This window comes from Corvus moneduloides, chromosome 6 (genome assembly GCF_009650955.1).
Source record: "Corvus moneduloides isolate bCorMon1 chromosome 6, bCorMon1.pri, whole genome shotgun sequence".
NCBI lineage: Eukaryota > Metazoa > Chordata > Aves > Passeriformes > Corvidae > Corvus > Corvus moneduloides.
This window is the reverse complement of record NC_045481.1, coordinates 55,593,494-55,610,824: the sequence shown is the minus strand read 5'-3', so window position 1 is coordinate 55,610,824 and position 17,331 is coordinate 55,593,494. Positions and strand designations below refer to the sequence as shown.

General features: G+C 43.0%; 1 protein-coding gene across 2 annotated transcripts in view; it reads left to right on the top strand.

The window, feature by feature from the left end:
- Positions 1 to 5,821: 5,821 nt before the first annotated feature.
- SPON1 (spondin 1) overlaps positions 5,822 to 17,331 on the top strand; it is a 175,540-nt gene continuing 164,030 nt past the window's right edge. The window contains exons 1-2 of one of the 2 annotated variants that reach the window (XM_032111083.1): positions 5,822 to 6,298; positions 12,831 to 12,937. In XM_032111083.1, the coding sequence (XP_031966974.1) occupies positions 6,076 to 6,298; positions 12,831 to 12,937 (330 nt within the window). In that variant the 5' untranslated portion in view covers positions 5,822 to 6,075. Of the gene's footprint in view, positions 6,299 to 10,337; positions 10,516 to 12,830; positions 12,938 to 17,331 lie in introns of those variants that run through there. The other variant, XM_032111084.1, reaches the window with a different exon arrangement.

Here is a 17,331-nt window from a genome sequence, read left to right as displayed (position 1 = left end):
GTAAGTTGGATTTTTATGTTCTTCCTGGGAAAAAAACCAGCCTGAAAATTGGTAAAAAAAGGTTTTCTTCTGCATGCAAAATTTCATTTATATTATGCCTTTGAGAGCTCGGCTACTGAAAAAAATAGGAACTTTATTATGTCTTGGAGAAATACAAAAACAGGGTGAACAAGTAAAAGCAACAGCCAATCTATAGGTGTTGAGCAATTCAAGGATGAAAATATGGTGATAAGAAAACACTTAATAGCTGACTCTAAGTAGCAAAGATGTCAAAAACTGGATTCAGTTTGGTTATTGTTCATTAGTATTTTAGCCAGATATAGTCAAGTTAGAGGCACTGGGGTCAAGGCTGATAAAGAAAAACTGTCAATCATGTAAAATCAATGAGAAGTGATTGAATAAGTTACCAAGATGCTGAATTTTAGGTTGCTATTAAGGTTTTAAATTAACACAAACTCCTGTAGAGTTATTGTATGGCTTAGTTGGAAGGAGCAGAGATGAAATTTTGGGGGGAGGTTTTATGGGATTTTTTTGTTGTTGTTGTTTGGTTTTGGTTTCTTTCAAGCTGAACTCATACTCTGTGATAAAAGGTGAAGTCCAGGGTGACCTGGACACAGTGGTGATGGCACCACTGCAGGGCAGCAGAGATGGGCAGCTCTGGGAGGGGCAGCAGCCAGGCTGCACGGGCACCAAAGGGAGCAACAGGAAACACTCCCCTTCCTGCCCTGTCCATGGAAACTGGGAAGTTCCTCAAGGCAGAGGCTGCTGAGGGAGAAAGTTAGGTGTAATTGGAGGAGATGTGACCTAGAAATGGCTGTGCTCCAGGTTTGCAGCAGTGAATTTTCCTAGGGGTAAAGGAAGCTCGTACTGGGCTTGGAGAAACCGGTTGTTTATTCTACTCTTGGAAGTTTTCAGGGATTCCCAAGATAGATCTTGAGTAGCTGTGTGGGATAAAGGGAGAGATTTTTTAAGAACATATTTACTTTCTGATATTGGAAGGAACCCTGAGTTAAATACTCCCAGAAGCCTGGGTCTTTCCTTAGCAAACCTCCTCCCCAAAATAGACTCTGTGTGGAAGATGAGCTTCTGTCAACTCCTGATCTTGAAAAATCCATTTAAGTTTAGTTTAAATTACATTCTGCCTGTGTTATCTGGAGCACTGGATAGACTTTTCTAGATCTTTTGCAGCCTCTGTGCTGTTCCAAAACGTGTTTTGTCCCACAGTTTTCCAGTTTCATTGAGGTTTTGCCCCAGTTAAGCCCAGGAGGTGCCTGAACAGAGCTGCTCTCTCTGCCTCTGTTTCTCCCAGCACTGCAGTGTCCCTCTAGCAATACATATGATGCTATTCTCACCATGTCAGGGACAAAATATTTCTATAAAATGCCCTGGAAATGAAAACTGTCTGCATTGTCAGTGTGAAAATATGCTGAAGGCATGCATGACTGAACAGGCAAATGTAACGAGCTGCTGGGAAGTTTAATTTTGGAGATACATTGTATTGACTGACAGCGGTGTAAATGGCGAACAGACCTCTGCAAACATCTACTGTCATTACTTGTCTCTGCTTGGATTCTTAAGAGAAAAGAAGTCGAGAACAGTGCTACAGAGAAGTAAGAAATCATTTTAAGTGTCTCCCAAGCTCTTTACTTTGTCTAACAGGACAGCAGATATCTCTGGATCCCTTTCTAAACAGGCTTCAGACAGCATGAACTGTATTAGAAAAGCCTCGTTCTTGCTTTAGATAGAAGGGGATTTTAATAGCAACAGGATTATTATTCCATCTAAATCAATAGAGGGAGTTTCTCTCTTGTTTAAGAAAAACTGACTGTGACTGCTGGAGCAGTGGGAAAGGAGAGAGATGCAAATTAGACTAATAGCTAAATCTATAGCAAGACACAAAGGTCTAAAAATGAGATAGGCATATCTGAAAGTGCAATCCTCAGACTCCCTGCTTGCCCTCCCAGTCACCGAAGGTTTTATTGCGGATTGTGTTGCAGTGTTGTTTCCCAGTCATCCAGAGCGTGCTTCCTTCGCCTGAAGAGCAGTGTCCTCTGTCTTGGTAGCTGTGAACCACCTTGTGATGGAATATTTAGCTCATGAGGAAAAGATCTTTTGGTGACTTTCCTCAGCTTATGTCTCTTAATTTGGTAGAGGTACCCAGAATGCACTTACTGCAAACTTTTGATGTTAGGTGATCACCTGAACCCCTGGACAGCTTTTGATCCCAAGACAATCAATGTCTGAAGAGGAGAAGGAAAAAGCACCCTAGATCTGTCTCCAGAAAATCCATTCTAATTGATACAACACCATCAATTTCTTTTCTCTCATTTCAGCATCAGTTCAACTTTAGAAGTCTAAAATTTCCATGAGGGACTGAGAGTGCTTTGAGAAGACTTAGATTTTCACAATTAGCAGCTTCTTGAGACATGAGGATCTGAGGACTTGCAAAGCAAGCAAGAAGCTGAAACCCATCTATCTCTGACATTCTACAGGAATACTTTAGCTGTTGTGTAAGAGAGGGTAACATTCCTGCCAGACATCTTGTGAAAGAGATGTATCCCCCTGTTATTATCATCACTCTATTTATTTATACAAAATACTGAAGCTCCTGGGCTTAAGGAGGTGAATCCTACAGCCCAGAGATGTTATCAAGCACCTGATGGTTTCGAGATTTAGGGCACCTGCCACCCTGATGTTTCATTTTGGATGGATTTTTTGGCCTCTGCTCTGTGACCTGGCTCTTTTAAGGGGTCTAATATTCATGTAATCAGTTCAGATACTTACCTGAGGCACTGGTTTACTTTGAGGTCTAGGGTCCCTAAAATCAGGTGTCGTGTAGCCAAAAATTGGACTGCACATTGTTGCTTTGTAGGTAATTACCGAGTCTTCAAACAACTGTTTGAAATCATAGAAGCAGAAGGAAAATAAAAAAATTAAATGCCTCCTATCATATCTTCCAGTCAATGCAGGGCTATTCTGCGGTACTTAGTGCATTCTTCTAAAATGGCACTTGAAAAAATGGGCTCCTTTACTGGGGAAACAAAAAGTAGGAAAGACTGCTGATCTTGTGAAATGATTTTTGTTTGTTAGGAAAGCCCACTTTGTGGAGGCGAGGGGGAGGGAAGAGAGAGTTTCCTCCAACCATTACAGCTCCATCAGATGCAGTATTATCCCAGTAATGATTGTTATGCCTAATGGTCATGGACAGCAACTTTATTCATCCTAGAAAGTGCACAAAGGAAAGCAGCGCTGCAGTCTCTAAGATACGAGGCTTCCTCTGTTAAATTTGCCATGGATGGTTGAGCTCATCAGTTTGCATGCATCTTTGACTGATACATCATGCTGGATGCTTTAGGCAAACACACACTAATTAGTAGAACAAATAGAAAACCCTGAGGATGCCCATGCTTAATGACATTGCCCATATTCTAAACCGTCTCTACAACAAATTACTCATTTCATGGCTGTAGGCAGTGCAGGTTAATTTGTCTATATCAGTTGCTAAGTTGGAGCATTCACTTTTAGCAAGACACTGTGTTATGCATTTCTAGGAAACTTTACAATGCTTTTGAACAAAAAAGTACCAGAAGCAACAGACCAGGCCAATTCAGGAATTAAAAAGTAAGAGATAAAAAATCTATTGAAAGTTAGGAGTCAATAGATGCTGATGAATTAGTTACCATATAAAACACCAAAAAATCTGAAAAGGACTAAAACCACTTTGAGGAGCGTTGAGTTAGAACACAACACTGTCTCAAAACAAAGGTGGATTGTGCAGAAGCCTGTGCAGTTCCTGTCAGGAATTCTTTAGTCAAGTAATTGCTTTTCAATCAATCTCAGCAAAAGAAATGAGAAGTCAAATATGGAGAATTAATCAAATTTAAAGGCATCTTTGACTGAGGAACCTGCATAAAGCAAAGCTTGTTCTCATAAATGAATGAGGTGAAGATGATGGTCAAATGAGACCCAAGAGTTTATGACGTTGCTGAACTGTAGTCACTTAATAACCCACATGAACATGGGTCTTTGGAAGCATGCATAACTGTGCCAACTCAAGGCTTCAGTAGCAAAAGCAGGCTGAATATTGATGCCTTAAAGATGATGGCTCAATTTGCCTCCATACTGGCAGGTTGGGTGGAGGGTCAACCTTGAAGGGAGCAGACTGAGTGGAAGCAGAGGACCTGGGATAATACACTGGAAAGTCAGGATTGCTCATTCTCCTTCCTCCAGCGGGATGTGAGGATCAGAAAAAGCAACTTGTGCTGTAAAGACCTCTTAGCCTTCCCTAATCAAACTTTTCTCAGCAGTGGAAGTCTCTACAGTCAGCCACAGCCACTGTAGCAGGTGTCCAAACAGGCATGTCCTTATGGTTTGGATGTTACCACTCAGTGTGGTTATGAAAGCTTGACTGCCTCTTCACGGACATGGAGGGACATTGCCAGTAGCTCTGTGTTTGCAGCAAAAGCTAAAATCCCATCCAGCTGTTAACATTATCTTTAGAGAATGAATAGTTTGAGGCTGTGACAGTTTGCATGTAACACAGAGACTGAAATATAAACAAGCTCAGAGTAGCAAAGCTCTTGGCAAGGAAACTTTCAGAAAGTGAAAGGTCCTGCATCCTCACAGACACCTCAGATAAACACCTTTATTTGGCATGCAACATGAGGTTGTTGCTAATCAACTTCCAAAGGTAAGTTCGGAACCCAAAAATTTGCAAATCTGATGCTAACAAATGCCTTAGTGGGGGTCCAGGAGGACTTCAAACTGCTTGCTGTTTCTCGTACTTATTGGAAGTTGTGCATAAATGCAGTTGTATTCATCCATCTGCTACAGTCCTAACCTGGAGAAAGGGGTTAGAAAGGGATTTGTGCCCTCTCGTGCATCTGTCACCCTGAAAGGATTCAGGTCCTGCTTGAAGACCTTTCCTGCTTTCTCCTTCTCTTACAAAACAGTGGAGGGAGGGAGAGGGAGAAGAACAGCATTTTAGGATCAAAACCCTGGAGTTAGGGACCCCAGGGGTCTAGGTTCACTTTCTTTTTTCCACCGTTGTAATCTTCTTTTGTGGATTTAGATAAGTCATTCAGTGTCGTTGCGCCTCAGTGTGCCTTGTGTAAAGGCGAAATAATGAGCCCTGCTCTCCCCTTGCTTTCTCCTGTGTGCATCTGCTGGGATTTTCCCGAGTGTTGGAGCAGACCTCCCACGCTCACGGAGGTGAACTGTGCTCACAGCTGTTGCGAGCACACTCACACAGCCTGCGTCTCTGATGTGCACAGTGGCAGGCTGCTGTGGGGATGGGTCTCGTGTTTCTGGCACAGCCGCCTCCCCGCATCTCTCCCTCCCCTCCGTGGTACCCGAGGAGCTGCAGCCGATGCTCCTCGCTTGTCAGACGTGCAGCGAGCGAGGGCTGTCTGGGTTCATCTCCGCTGGTTTAGTTGGTAATGTTTATCATGTCTGCTGGTTCGGAGAAAGACGGGAGGGGTGGAGGGGTGTCGGGAAATTCTTTGAGCCTTGTTATCCCTACAGTAACTATAGACTTCGGCAGGAATGCGGGTGATTAATTTCAGGTCTGTGGGCTCAGCCCGAGCGGCAGCAGCTCTGCGCTGGGTGTCTGGGAGACAGCAGCGTCCCCTGCTCCGCTCTTTCACCAAACCCTGTGAATTCAGCTCGCCTAAGTAAACACCACCGAGCTGCTAATCACACGCTCTGAAACAAAACAGCACTTCAGTTCGGGATCTGGGCAAGATCAGACTTCCCTCCCTCCCTCCTTCCCTCCCCTTCTCTCCCGTCCCCTCCCTCTCTGCCCCCTCCCTGCTTTTCCCCTCCCTCTCGCCGGCAGCAGCCGAGCCGGTCCCTCCGATCCGACCTGGCAGGCTCACGCTGGGGGCCGCTGCCGGCTGGGGCTGCTCGGGACCGCTCAGCCCGTCCTGCCGTGCCCTGCCTGCCCTGCCCTGCCCTGCCCTGCCCTGCCCTGCCCTGCCCTGCCGTGCCCCCCCGTGCCCCCCGGCCCGCTCCCACCGCCGCCCCGCTCCCGGGCACGGCCGCCCCGGCGACAAAAAGTTGTGCGGAGCGCCGAGGATGGGAGCGCATCTGCAGCCGCTGGCCCTGCGGCTCCTGGCGCTGACTTTCCCCTTGGTGGCGAAGGGTTTTTCTGACGAAACCTTGGAGAAAGCCGCGAAATCCGAGGGATATTGCAGTCGGATCCTGCGAGCCCAAGGCACCAGGAGGGAAGGGTACAATGAATTCAGCCTCAGGGTGGAGGGCGATCCAGAATTTTACAAGCCTGGAAACAGTTACCGGGGTAAGTTGGACATCCTCTACATCCCATACTAACGATAATGGTGAGGATAAGTGGCTCTGGAACTGTAACGAGTCTCTGCCTGTCAGCCCTGGATCCCTCTTGGCGTGTGTGTGTGTAACTGTGTGGGTTAAGACAGGGTAATATACCCCCACGCACTACTTTATTGGGGATGCTTCCGTGACAAGTGAGAGGGAGTTGGGTTTCAGTGTATCACTTTACTCCCAAGCATTCCTCATTAAGAGAAATTTCCTTTCTTTTATGAATCCTCTCTTACCGGCTCAGCGCTCGCACGGGATCGCAAGTTGCAGCCATACAAAGCACACTCTTCCCTCGTTTACCTACTTATCTGGGATTTCTTCCTGTCCCTTTAAATATAACCCAGTGCACGGGAGAAGCTTTAACATTCAGCAGGAAGGAGAGGAAGCTCGGAGCTAATTGTTCTTGCCCTGAAACATGAATGTTAATATAATGAGTTAGCATATGGGCAAACATGATGCAGCACACTGCCAACTTCCCACATTTCCCACTTACGTTTATCCCACCCCTCTTTTTTTTCTGGGTAAATGAACAGATGGTTCAAACAGGAAAGAGGCAGAGACAGTGCTAACGACCACTGTAAATAAGCTATGGAGGCATTCGTTCTTCCATGAGCATGTCACTTACAATCCTTGAAATGAACTTCCAAAGCACATTTGAGTGTATTTTACTAATTAATGGGCAAATGCAGGTTTTGGTCACTTTTCTTGCCTCACTATATAATGCCTTCAGAAATAAACCTTCTTGGAATGTACTGTTTAACTTGTATTTTAAAAGCACTTTAAAAATAATTTGGACATTTTTAGGTACCATAACTAACATACTTTGTAGGTGTCACTTTGGAAAAAAAATATTGGGAGATTCTTCTAAGTGTTTCTTAGATCCAGGGTAAAGAGCTGTAAAGAGCTGAGACAATGTTTTCCCATTGCATGAACACGGGAATCTTAGTATAGATAGGGAAAAGAAGAGTGCATGTAGCATAATCACTGTGTTTTTTCAAAGGTTGAGAAATGCATCTGCAGCAATGGTTCACCTGTTTTAAGCACCATTCTGTAACTTTGCACGATACTGATTTGATTTTTTTCCCCAAAATTGTTTTATTTTAACGTGATGTGAGGAAATGCACATTTCCCACAAGCTGGTTAGCTGTTCCAGACACTAGGATTAGTACCTTGAGCCTGAAAGATTTCATGTGGCATGTCAACTTGATACATCTACTAAGCAGGAAAAAGATGTGCCAAGTTCTTTGATAGTGACAAATGTGAACATTCTTTAAAAGTTTTGGAATTCACTTCTGTAAAAATGTTATTGGACATTTTCAGTCATCTACCAAAGAAGTTTCTATTGCATAGAAATGTAGGAAGAAAGAAACTCCCAGATGAATTAGCAGAACTAATTTCCTGGAGATATTAGGTCTTGGCATTAGGAACTCAATTAATAAAATCACATTAGGCTATTATAGCTGCTTGGAAGTGAGAAATTTACAGCTAATAGTAAAAAGTTAAAATGTAGAACAAAATATGTGCCTGCGTTTCTGATACTTAGGACTGAAGTATTCAGGTGGCACATTAGGGTGTGTAGATTGTTCTTTCAGGACTCCTCTGGAATTGTTGGAAGAACACAAGTAAATGTTGCTGCAACATATATGTTACCTACAACAGCAGTTAAAACTACCAACATACAGAAAGTTTTGAGAGCTCGTTTTCAAAGGCAATTCTAGAGTCCAACTGAAACTTAATTACTGTTTTATGCAAAGGATGGAAAATCCAACTAATGATTAAAAAAATGAGATATGACAGGTCTGTGGGGTTTTATCTGTTTGTTTGTATTTTTTTACCTGAAAATTACTAGATACACAACATGGCAGAAACTTGCACAACCTGCTTAGGGTTGGAGCCAGATATTCCTGTTTCCATGGCCCCTGCCTGGTTTACAGCAACCTGGATCCTTGGCACATTCCGTAGTGGGCTGTTGGAATAAAGTAGTATTTTCAAGGTGGATAACACAGGAATTAAATGTACATGCAAATGTACTCCACAAAAGTGACAGTATAGGGACATCCATTTATCTTCATGACATCGGTGGATGTGACACATCAGACTCTCAAGCTGCTATGACTGGAGGAAATATCTCAGCACTCTTGCAGTGTGGGAATCAGGAGACCGCAGTTCACAGCTGCTATTTGCCTTTGGGGAAGTTTTTATGGCTCCCCTGCAGTTATTCACCTTTAGATCAATCAGAATCTATTGCCCTAAGGGGAAACCCTGGGTGGAGCCTTGGTTTTCCACCTCTGGAGCTGTGATAGAAAACAGTGGCCCTGGGCACCGAATAATTTCTCTGAGTGGGTGGGTATTCAGCTCCTCCGTCTGCAGGCACCGGCAGCAGTAAATAAGGGCACGTTTTCCTGTCAGACAATTAAAAATGTCTTCCTGTAGGACCAGGTTTGTGGGCACACCATCCTATGGTCAAGGTCCTCTCCTCCCTGCTGGTTACCTTCGACCTTGGTGGAGCTGCTCTTGCTTCCACTGAAGGTCAGAGTTCTCATTGCATTCAAAGGGACAAATGAGCCTTAAGTTTGGATGGTGCTACAGGGTAATGATCCTTGAAAATACCCAGTCCTGGCCTTATTGATTGTAGAGTTAGATTAATGATTGCATGAGATTTCCATGAAAAAATGAGGTAAGTTACATGTTATTAAAATGCAAATAAAATTGCTTCCACAAAAAGGCAGTAGTAGGTCCACTTCAAATGCTAACAACGTGCAGCAGACATACTTTCTGCTATTATATAATGAAATTATTATTCTGAAGAAGAAAAGGTGGATAAGACTAGTTATAATCCTTACATATACCTTTGATGTAGATGCTGTTTCTGGTTTTAATGGGATTTCCACTTGTAGGTCAGTCCACTTTCTCCGTTTTTGAGGAAAGGCTCATTTAAGGTGTTGCACTCCACTGCACTGATTTGGGGACTTGTCTTCTAAGGAATGTTGAGTCTTTTTCTTTCCATTTCTTTCTTCTTCCCTCAACATGCAAACACTTTGCAAACAAGCACTCAATCTGTAACCGTATTGGCCATTCCCAGGTTTCACAAAATACGGATAAAATACGGAACATGTATTTGTTGGTACTTGTGCAAGGTACAGCACAGGATGTGAATTGTGTAGGATGAGAAAAGTCAGATTTCTTGCCTGAAACCAAAGGAGCAACTGCTTTGATCACCCCACCTTTAGCTTGGGACACTGGGGAAAGAGGAGCATGTTGAAGGTGTGTGCCAAAGTGCAACTTGTAAAGTAATTAGAGATTTGCCGGAGGGATGGAAGCAGACAAAACAACTGCTGGCATGTAATCTTCCCTTTAAAGAGAAATCCTTAACTCTGAGGCTTGCACTGAGATTTAACTGATCTTTGCAGGAAGTTCATATTGTTCGGTGGAAGTTAATTAGCGTGAACGCGGCGTGAGCAGGACTCAGCTGTTGTTTAAAATGGCAGAGTTTAGCCCAAGAACTCTCAGCTCTTACGCAACAAAGAGCCGCTCTCTTGCGAGAAGCAGATGTGGGCTGACAGCTTCCCAGTGCCGCCCGTGCAGTGCGAGCCTCTGCCGTGCCATTCCCGAGCCGGTGGCTCCAGCAGCAGCCCCGGAGCGAGCTCTGCGTGGGGAGCGCTCGGGACGAAGCCCCGCGTCACCTCAGCACACGGATGGTTCCGAGCACTGACGGAAACCTTCCCAGCGTTCTGGCCTAGCTCAGGGCTACCAAAGCACACATCCCGCTTGCTATCCCCGAGCTGAGGCTGCCCGGACGCTAAACCCCCACGGGCCCGCTCCGCTCGGGCGGGTCCCTGCCCTGCCGGCCCCTCCCCGTGTCCGTGTGTCCCCCGCCGGCACAGCGCGCCTGGGGATGGACCCGGCTGAACCCTCCGGCTGGGCTTGGTTTGTTTGACTTGTCGGCTGGATGTGTTCCCGAGCCCAGCTGAGAGCACAGCTGCCCGCATGCGGCTGCTGAGCGAGCAGCGAGCCTGGGGGAGGGCGGCATCACTCCTCGGGGTTGAAATGACTGCGGCCACAGCAGGAGTATTGCTAACCCCAAGCATTCAAAAACTCTGAGTCAGGCTTTGGAATTACCTTCCTTTTGCTTTTTTTTCTGATGCTTCTGTAGCATTTCAGATCTCCTCTGTTACATAGGTAGGTGTTCAAAATTTTGAAAACTGGTTTGATGCGTAACTTTGTGAGGAAAATGAAAACTGTTGAGTCAATTCGCAGCTGGATCCTCTGTTTGCTTCCATACATATTTAAGTATTTATGGTGTAACCTTTTACTCATAGTGATTCAGAGTCTTTAATTGCATATGATATAGAAAAAATTGTTGCATGTAAAAGACCTTTATGGCAGTTAATTTCTAAGAGTCAGTGTTCAAGCAGGAGTAATGTGTTCATCTCTGTTGAGTTCAGCAGTGTGCTGTTCTCAGAGCAACTGAGAGCCTGCCTGTGGGTTTGCATTTAGACAGAGCTGCAGAAGTTTGCAAAATTGGACTAATTATACTAATTATTGGGCAGAAAATGAATTAATGAATTGGAGCAATACTTTGTAAACTAAGCAGAAATTTTCATGGCATTATGCTTCTACCCAGTTTTGGTATATAATGTGTGAAATTTTCTTTCTCCCTCAAAATCATGACATTCAACCACATAATAAGGTTCCATGGAATGAAAAGTGTGTTGAAAATCTCGAGAGTTGGGGGACTTGCTATTATGCCAGTCACCACCCCAAATTGTACAGGTGTTTGCAGGTTTATAGGTCAAAGCATGGCACTTACACAAAAGTTTGAATATTGAAATAAATCTTTCCAATCCTTTTTTTTTCCCACATATAGTCAGAAAAGTTAGGTGTTTGTACAAATACCATGAGTTTTAGACCCAAATACAGCTGCATAATGCTAGAAATGTTCACATAGCCTATTTTATATTTTTCTGCTACCGAATTTATAGATCAAAGAGCTCTCCGTATGTTCCAAATGAACTCTGGGGCGTATTTTGAAATCCATACCTCTTAAGGGCAATCTATAATTTTTAGCAATGTGATTCAACCCCTCATGGCCTGTTTGTGAGAGAGGGAGTCTCTTATGGGTACTCTTCTATGGAGCAGCCCTGGTAGTTGCAGTTTACTCTGAAAACTGTGGGTGGTCTTCAGTTTTTATTGTGCCTGTTAGGGTTGGAGAGTGTGACAATAAAGTCCTACGAGCGATGCTCTCTGCATTATGCTTAAAGTAAAAGCTACTTTAAAGAAGTAAGAGTTCTATTTTCTGTCTCTTTTAGTTTAATTCTAGAATTTTTTTTTCCCTAAAATTTACCGCTGTTTCAGGAAAGGATTCCTATAAGTTGTTGAAGAGAGTTTGGCAATTTTAAAAGTCCTTTCTCAAAGTTCTGCCTCATTCTGTCTTTCTGATAGAGTTCAAAAGAGCCTCAGCTGACGACCCTGAGATTATCTCAGCTGGTTAGAGCCTGGTGCTAAAACCGTGGGTTGAATCCCTGTAGGCGCCATTCACTTAAGAGCTGGACTTGATGATCCTTGTGGGTCCCTTCCAACCCAGAATATCCTGTGATTCTGTGAACTCAAATGTTGCTGGGTGGTGCTTGGGTGCTGCTGATGGCAAACAGAAAGATCACACAAAGCTATCTTGCACTGGCATAAAATCAGGGATTTAATCCTGATGTTGAGCATGGTGAAATCAGGTTAGTCAGCGTTACGTTATCTGTTCTCTGCTGGTGGATCCAGGGCTGCCTTCCTGGTCAGGACAGGTGTGTGAACGGTGTTTGCTGGTGTGTGGGATTGGTTTGGCAATCAGAGCTGGCAGCACAACCTTTAGAGGTCACCTTCAGCCATGAGTTTAACTTTGTGCCCTGTTTTGCCCTGAGGATGAAGCAGGGGAAGGATATTTGAGATCCCCCATTTCCAGAAGCTGGAGTGCAGTGTTTAGAGTAGCTGAGCTGGAGTAGGCAGTGTGGTCATCTGCTATTACAGACAGAGAGACTTTCTGTGTACTAAAATACACTTTTTGTGCTGAGACCAGGACAAAAGCTGAATTTAAATATTTAGGAGGTGCTCCCTCATATTACCACCCACCCACTCCCCAAATAAACAAAAAACTGTCACCAAAAAAAACCCCCACAAAGAAGTAAACCTCCTAACGTGTGCCCTCACCCCCAAACCGCCAGCAAAACAACCCTCCTGTAGATCTGAGCAGATTATCAATGTGCTTTAAAAAAAGTGGGGGTAAAATAAAAAAGCTGAGGTATTTCATGCCAGTGTTTCTCAGCTGATGTGGAAACTTGGACTGAACATTCTGTATTCTGGCTGGCTTGGCTCCCTGTCATCAGTGCTCTAGCTTTGGTTAATGCCAACTTAGAACACACACCTTTCAAGCAGTGAAATTATATGTAAGTGGCTGACTTCACAGTTAATGTTATGTTTTTGTTATCTCTTTGTTCATCATGTCTCAGTGACGCTTTCTGCTGCCACTCCTGCCTATTTTCGAGGGTTCACGTTGATCGCCCTCAAGGAAGGAAAAGAAGGTGACAAAGAGGAAGACCACGCAGGATCTTTCCAGGTGAGAGAACTTTCCCTGACCTACACTCCTTGGAGTCTTCCTTACTGCTTTCCTGGCTCAAAGGGAGATTTTATATGCCCAGCAGAATGCAGACCATGTTTAAGTAAGCATAAATGTTTGTGGATGCTGACATGAGGACAACACAGCATGTTTTACATCCCATGCATGTTCAAGGGACCGAGGCTCCTGCACCTGGACTTCAGCTCCCCTTCCCACACTCTTAAAAATGAGCATCAGTTGTTTGAACTAGACCCCAGGGCACCTGAACTTTTTATCCAAAGCAAATATCAGAACTGTTCTATTCACATTTTGGGTTTTGTGTTTCTTTGCCTTGATATTTTTGTCCACTGGGATGTAGAATATGACTCTGAGAAGTGTTTACCATGGCTGTAATGACTGTTTTATCATTCATAAATTAGATTCTGCTGTTTTATTTATGCTCAGTAGTACTTTACTTAATGAACACATTCAGTGGGATGAAATTTTTATTATGAAAAGGATTGGAATCCAGAGTAATGATTCACAAACTGGTATTTTCAGCTACTTCATGCAGGGAATTCTGGAAATTGAGAATATATATCATATTTATGGAAGAAGGTAGAAATGATGTATGTAGGTTTGATTCTCACATGAGGTATTGTTTGCTGTTTGACTTTCCAGGCTTAGAAATACTGAATTATAGTGTTAATAATTTACAGGATGTATAATAATATTGATAGTAATTTTAATAATGACTTCTAGGTGGAAGATTTCACTTGCCTCAGGTTTCAAGCTTTTCAATAGAAGTACTCAAAAGTTCCAATTTTGGTGATCTGCAAGGAGAGAGAAATCCACATCTCTTCCTATATTTCTTCTATATTTTTGTATATAGCAAATATGATGTGCAAACTCAATAAGTAATTGGCCTGTTTTCCTACTGAATTTGCTTAGAGGCTTCTGTCTGGTTTTCATACACTTTGTAAGAAAATCTAGAATAAGTGAGAACTTCTTTGAGGTTGGAATAACTCCATGTTCCTTAAAATGAAACGCATTCCTATTTGGGAGAAATATTTTTAATACGGATTTTTTAATAAGGTTGGGTTTTTAAAGAATAAGCTAGTATTGAAGGATCGGCTACTGCTAAGAAGTAGAAATAGTGATGCTTCTTCTATTTTAAAAGAAGCTTGTCATCATTAATTTCTTCATTTCAGTTTTTAGTATCTCTAGGGCTGGGGCTAATGAGAAAAATTTGGCCTGAGTTTTGTCTTTATGTCTAATTCACAGTGAGAAACTCACTAAGCTTTGCTGAAGTACAGAGGCATTTTGAAGTTGTCAGAGTGGGAAGCAAATGGAAATTCTATATAGAGGGGAAAAAAAAAGCCCAATGGATCTCAGCTGAGGGAAGGTTGTTTAATTAGCTGCATTGTATGGATTGCAATCTGAACTCAGTGTTCTAATTGGCAGGTGGGAGTTCCAAAGTTTATCTATAACTAGATTTTTGTATCTGTGGCACAAGCAGTACTCACCATGCTCATCCCACGTTAGCACAGTTAAATGAAGTTTATTCAGATGGTGTCTGCCTGTTCTGCCTCTGTGGATACAGATGTAAGATTCTCCTTTAAGAATCCAAAGAATGCTTGCACTGGTAGATACAGATGTCCCTTGTATCGTGGCTGGGTGGTAGCAACCAGAAGAAAAAAGATGTTTGTTTCAAGGGTTTGCACTGTGTTTTTATTAGAAAGTGAGGATGCTAAGGATGGCTAAACAGCTGTGCAGAGTAAGGACAAGCTGTGTGTACAGTAACTTGAATGCCACTTGAAGTTCTGTCTTCCCTGTGTTCAGATGGAGCATATGTCATTCAACGAGTTACACAGTGGAACAGAACTCTGGGGAAATTCCTTAATAATGGCAAGAGATTAAATGCTGCTTTTGAGCTACAGGCCTCCATAAGGAGACATATCTACTGTTCAGATAAGTAGTCAAAGCAAAGCACTGTATGAAGCAAGTGCTTCATTCACACTAGAAAACTTTCCAGTACAACCAGGATAGAAGGAAACGGAAGCTGACCAAACAAAATTTTCCTTCCATGACTTAGAGACTGTAAAGCATTTGATTTGCAAGCCTCTTGAGTGCCACTTTCAAGCTGTGAAGTGTGAGTTACAGCACCTTTCATGGAGAAAAACCTGACTGCACTCTGTGCTTAGGCCAGACCCTGCTGGGGCTGCGGCTGCTGCTCTGCGCAGCTCTTGGGTGTTAGACTGACCAGCAGGGGTGGTGCCTCAAAGTACTGCAGAGGAGCACGTGCTGGAGTAGCCAGGTGGTAAAGAAGGCCTAACATGGAGTTTTTGACACCGATGCGGTACACTTGGGCTGGAAAAGCGCTGTTTTAAGGGGTCACAGTCCAGCTGGAGTGGGGGCAGTGCTGCAGCCCACTTGGACGTGCAGTAAGCACCTGCTGTAACCTCCTCATGGCTCATTTACTCTAGTGTGACCCTGCAGGTCACCAGCTACAGTCAGTCTTTATTAATCATCAAGCTGCAGGGTCATGATCCTATAAATAGCGCAGCTGTTAAAATTCTAGGTTGGACAGGTATTTTTTTCTGTACCTTTTTTGGTTATGTCTATACCCGAGACCTTTAGAGAAGTGTAGTTTGCGCTCCACCGTTCTAAATCTGTTCTCCTCTGAGACAGCTGAGACTTTAAAATCTGATTTTACTCTTTGTTTACTTAATGCAGCCCAACTTACTTTTTTTTTTTTCTTTCCCTTGTAGTACACACAGGACACAATTCAGCCTTTAAAAAAAAAATCACTTTGTCTCCCACAAACACATGTTAAATAGCTAAATTAAATATGGCTAGGGAATCCAAAATACCAAACTCAGCCATAGAAATTTGGGGATACAGGGGTAGGGCTCTTACTTGTGCCAATGGTAATTGTACACAGTGAGACCCAGTGAAAGCTTTGGGTATCTGTCCCATTGGCCTCTTTACACAAACCAATCCCAGCTCTTGTCATGCAGACTGCTGATCTTTCTCTTCTGTAATGTTTAGCAACAGTCTGCAAATTGTTTCAAAGGCAAATTAAACCCGAAGGCAGTAATCACCACTGACTGCAGGAGCGTCTATATAGGCCATTTTAATCAACATATGCACGCAGTGTCATAGATTCAGTCTGATAAATAATGCAGACTATTAGAAATGTAGAGCTGAACCTCTTCTCATCTGTCTTCCTTGTTCTCTGAGGAAGGATAAATATTCCAGGAAAAATTTGGGTGGATGTTTTGTCAATCTGTTCTGAAGTGGTCAACAAGAACAAATTCCTGTCTCCAAGTTTAAACAATTAAGTATATTATATTTAATAGAAAATGTAAGGAGAACTTTGTAGATCTTTTACTAACATCCAAACTGAGTCTTCACTAATAGTGGTTAAATTGCCCTCTTATGAGGTGTCTTCCTAAATTGAGAATTTTCTTGATACCTTATGAGACAGATGTTCTGAAGTTTTCTTTATTCTCCCTCCAATTCCACACACTCTATACCTGTTCCTTATTCAAATTCTCATATTTTCATTGTAGGCTGTCTTCTCCCATCTTTGCTTTTCCTGCAGTCGAGATTCCAGTCCTGTGTTCCTCAGAATTGTACACAGGAGTCGATCTGGCCTCTCAGCATAACATCATGCAGAATTTGGACAGAGTAAGCCTTTGGAGTGGCACAGCTTTGGAGTGCCTTGTGCTCAGGACGAATCTTCCCAGTCTATGCATTTTTATTCTTTTTCAATGTAGGGCTTCATCCAATTTATCAAGCAAATGATGAACTACAACCCTGTCCTTCAAAATGCCATTCATTCCTCCAAATAATTGGTGCTATTTGTGAACATATTTGATAATTAAACACTCGGTATAAAATATGGTGTGCAAACATGACCAATTTCTCACATGTACAGTGATAAACTGAACCTCAAAGACTCCAAATTAGGCACTTCTTTGTACTGCTTTGGCATAATCACTTGTTAGATTTGTATCTTACACCCGCATTTTTGTGATAGTGTTAAGTGTCTTCATTGTTCTCCCAGAGGTGTCCTTTCGGCTTTTTTTGTGCTAGAGTGAATAAAAAAATTCTTAGTTTAGGTCACTGAATTTAACGACCCACTTGTGCAAAAGCAATGTAGGACAGTGAGCAGGCACAGCAGTAGCAAGAGTGAAGGTTTCATTAAAGGTGTGGTATTTATAAAAGCCTGAGGCTGTGCTGAAGAAGAAAACGTTTTAAGAAAATTGGAGTAGTCAGCTAAGTCAGGTAAGTGGTCCTTTACCTTTAGTCCCTGGAACAACAGCCCAACCGTGTCCTTTGTTTTTGGTCACCCAAATGTGTTCACCCAAAAGTTCTTTTAATGCTGTTTAGTTGGCTGATGTGCTTAG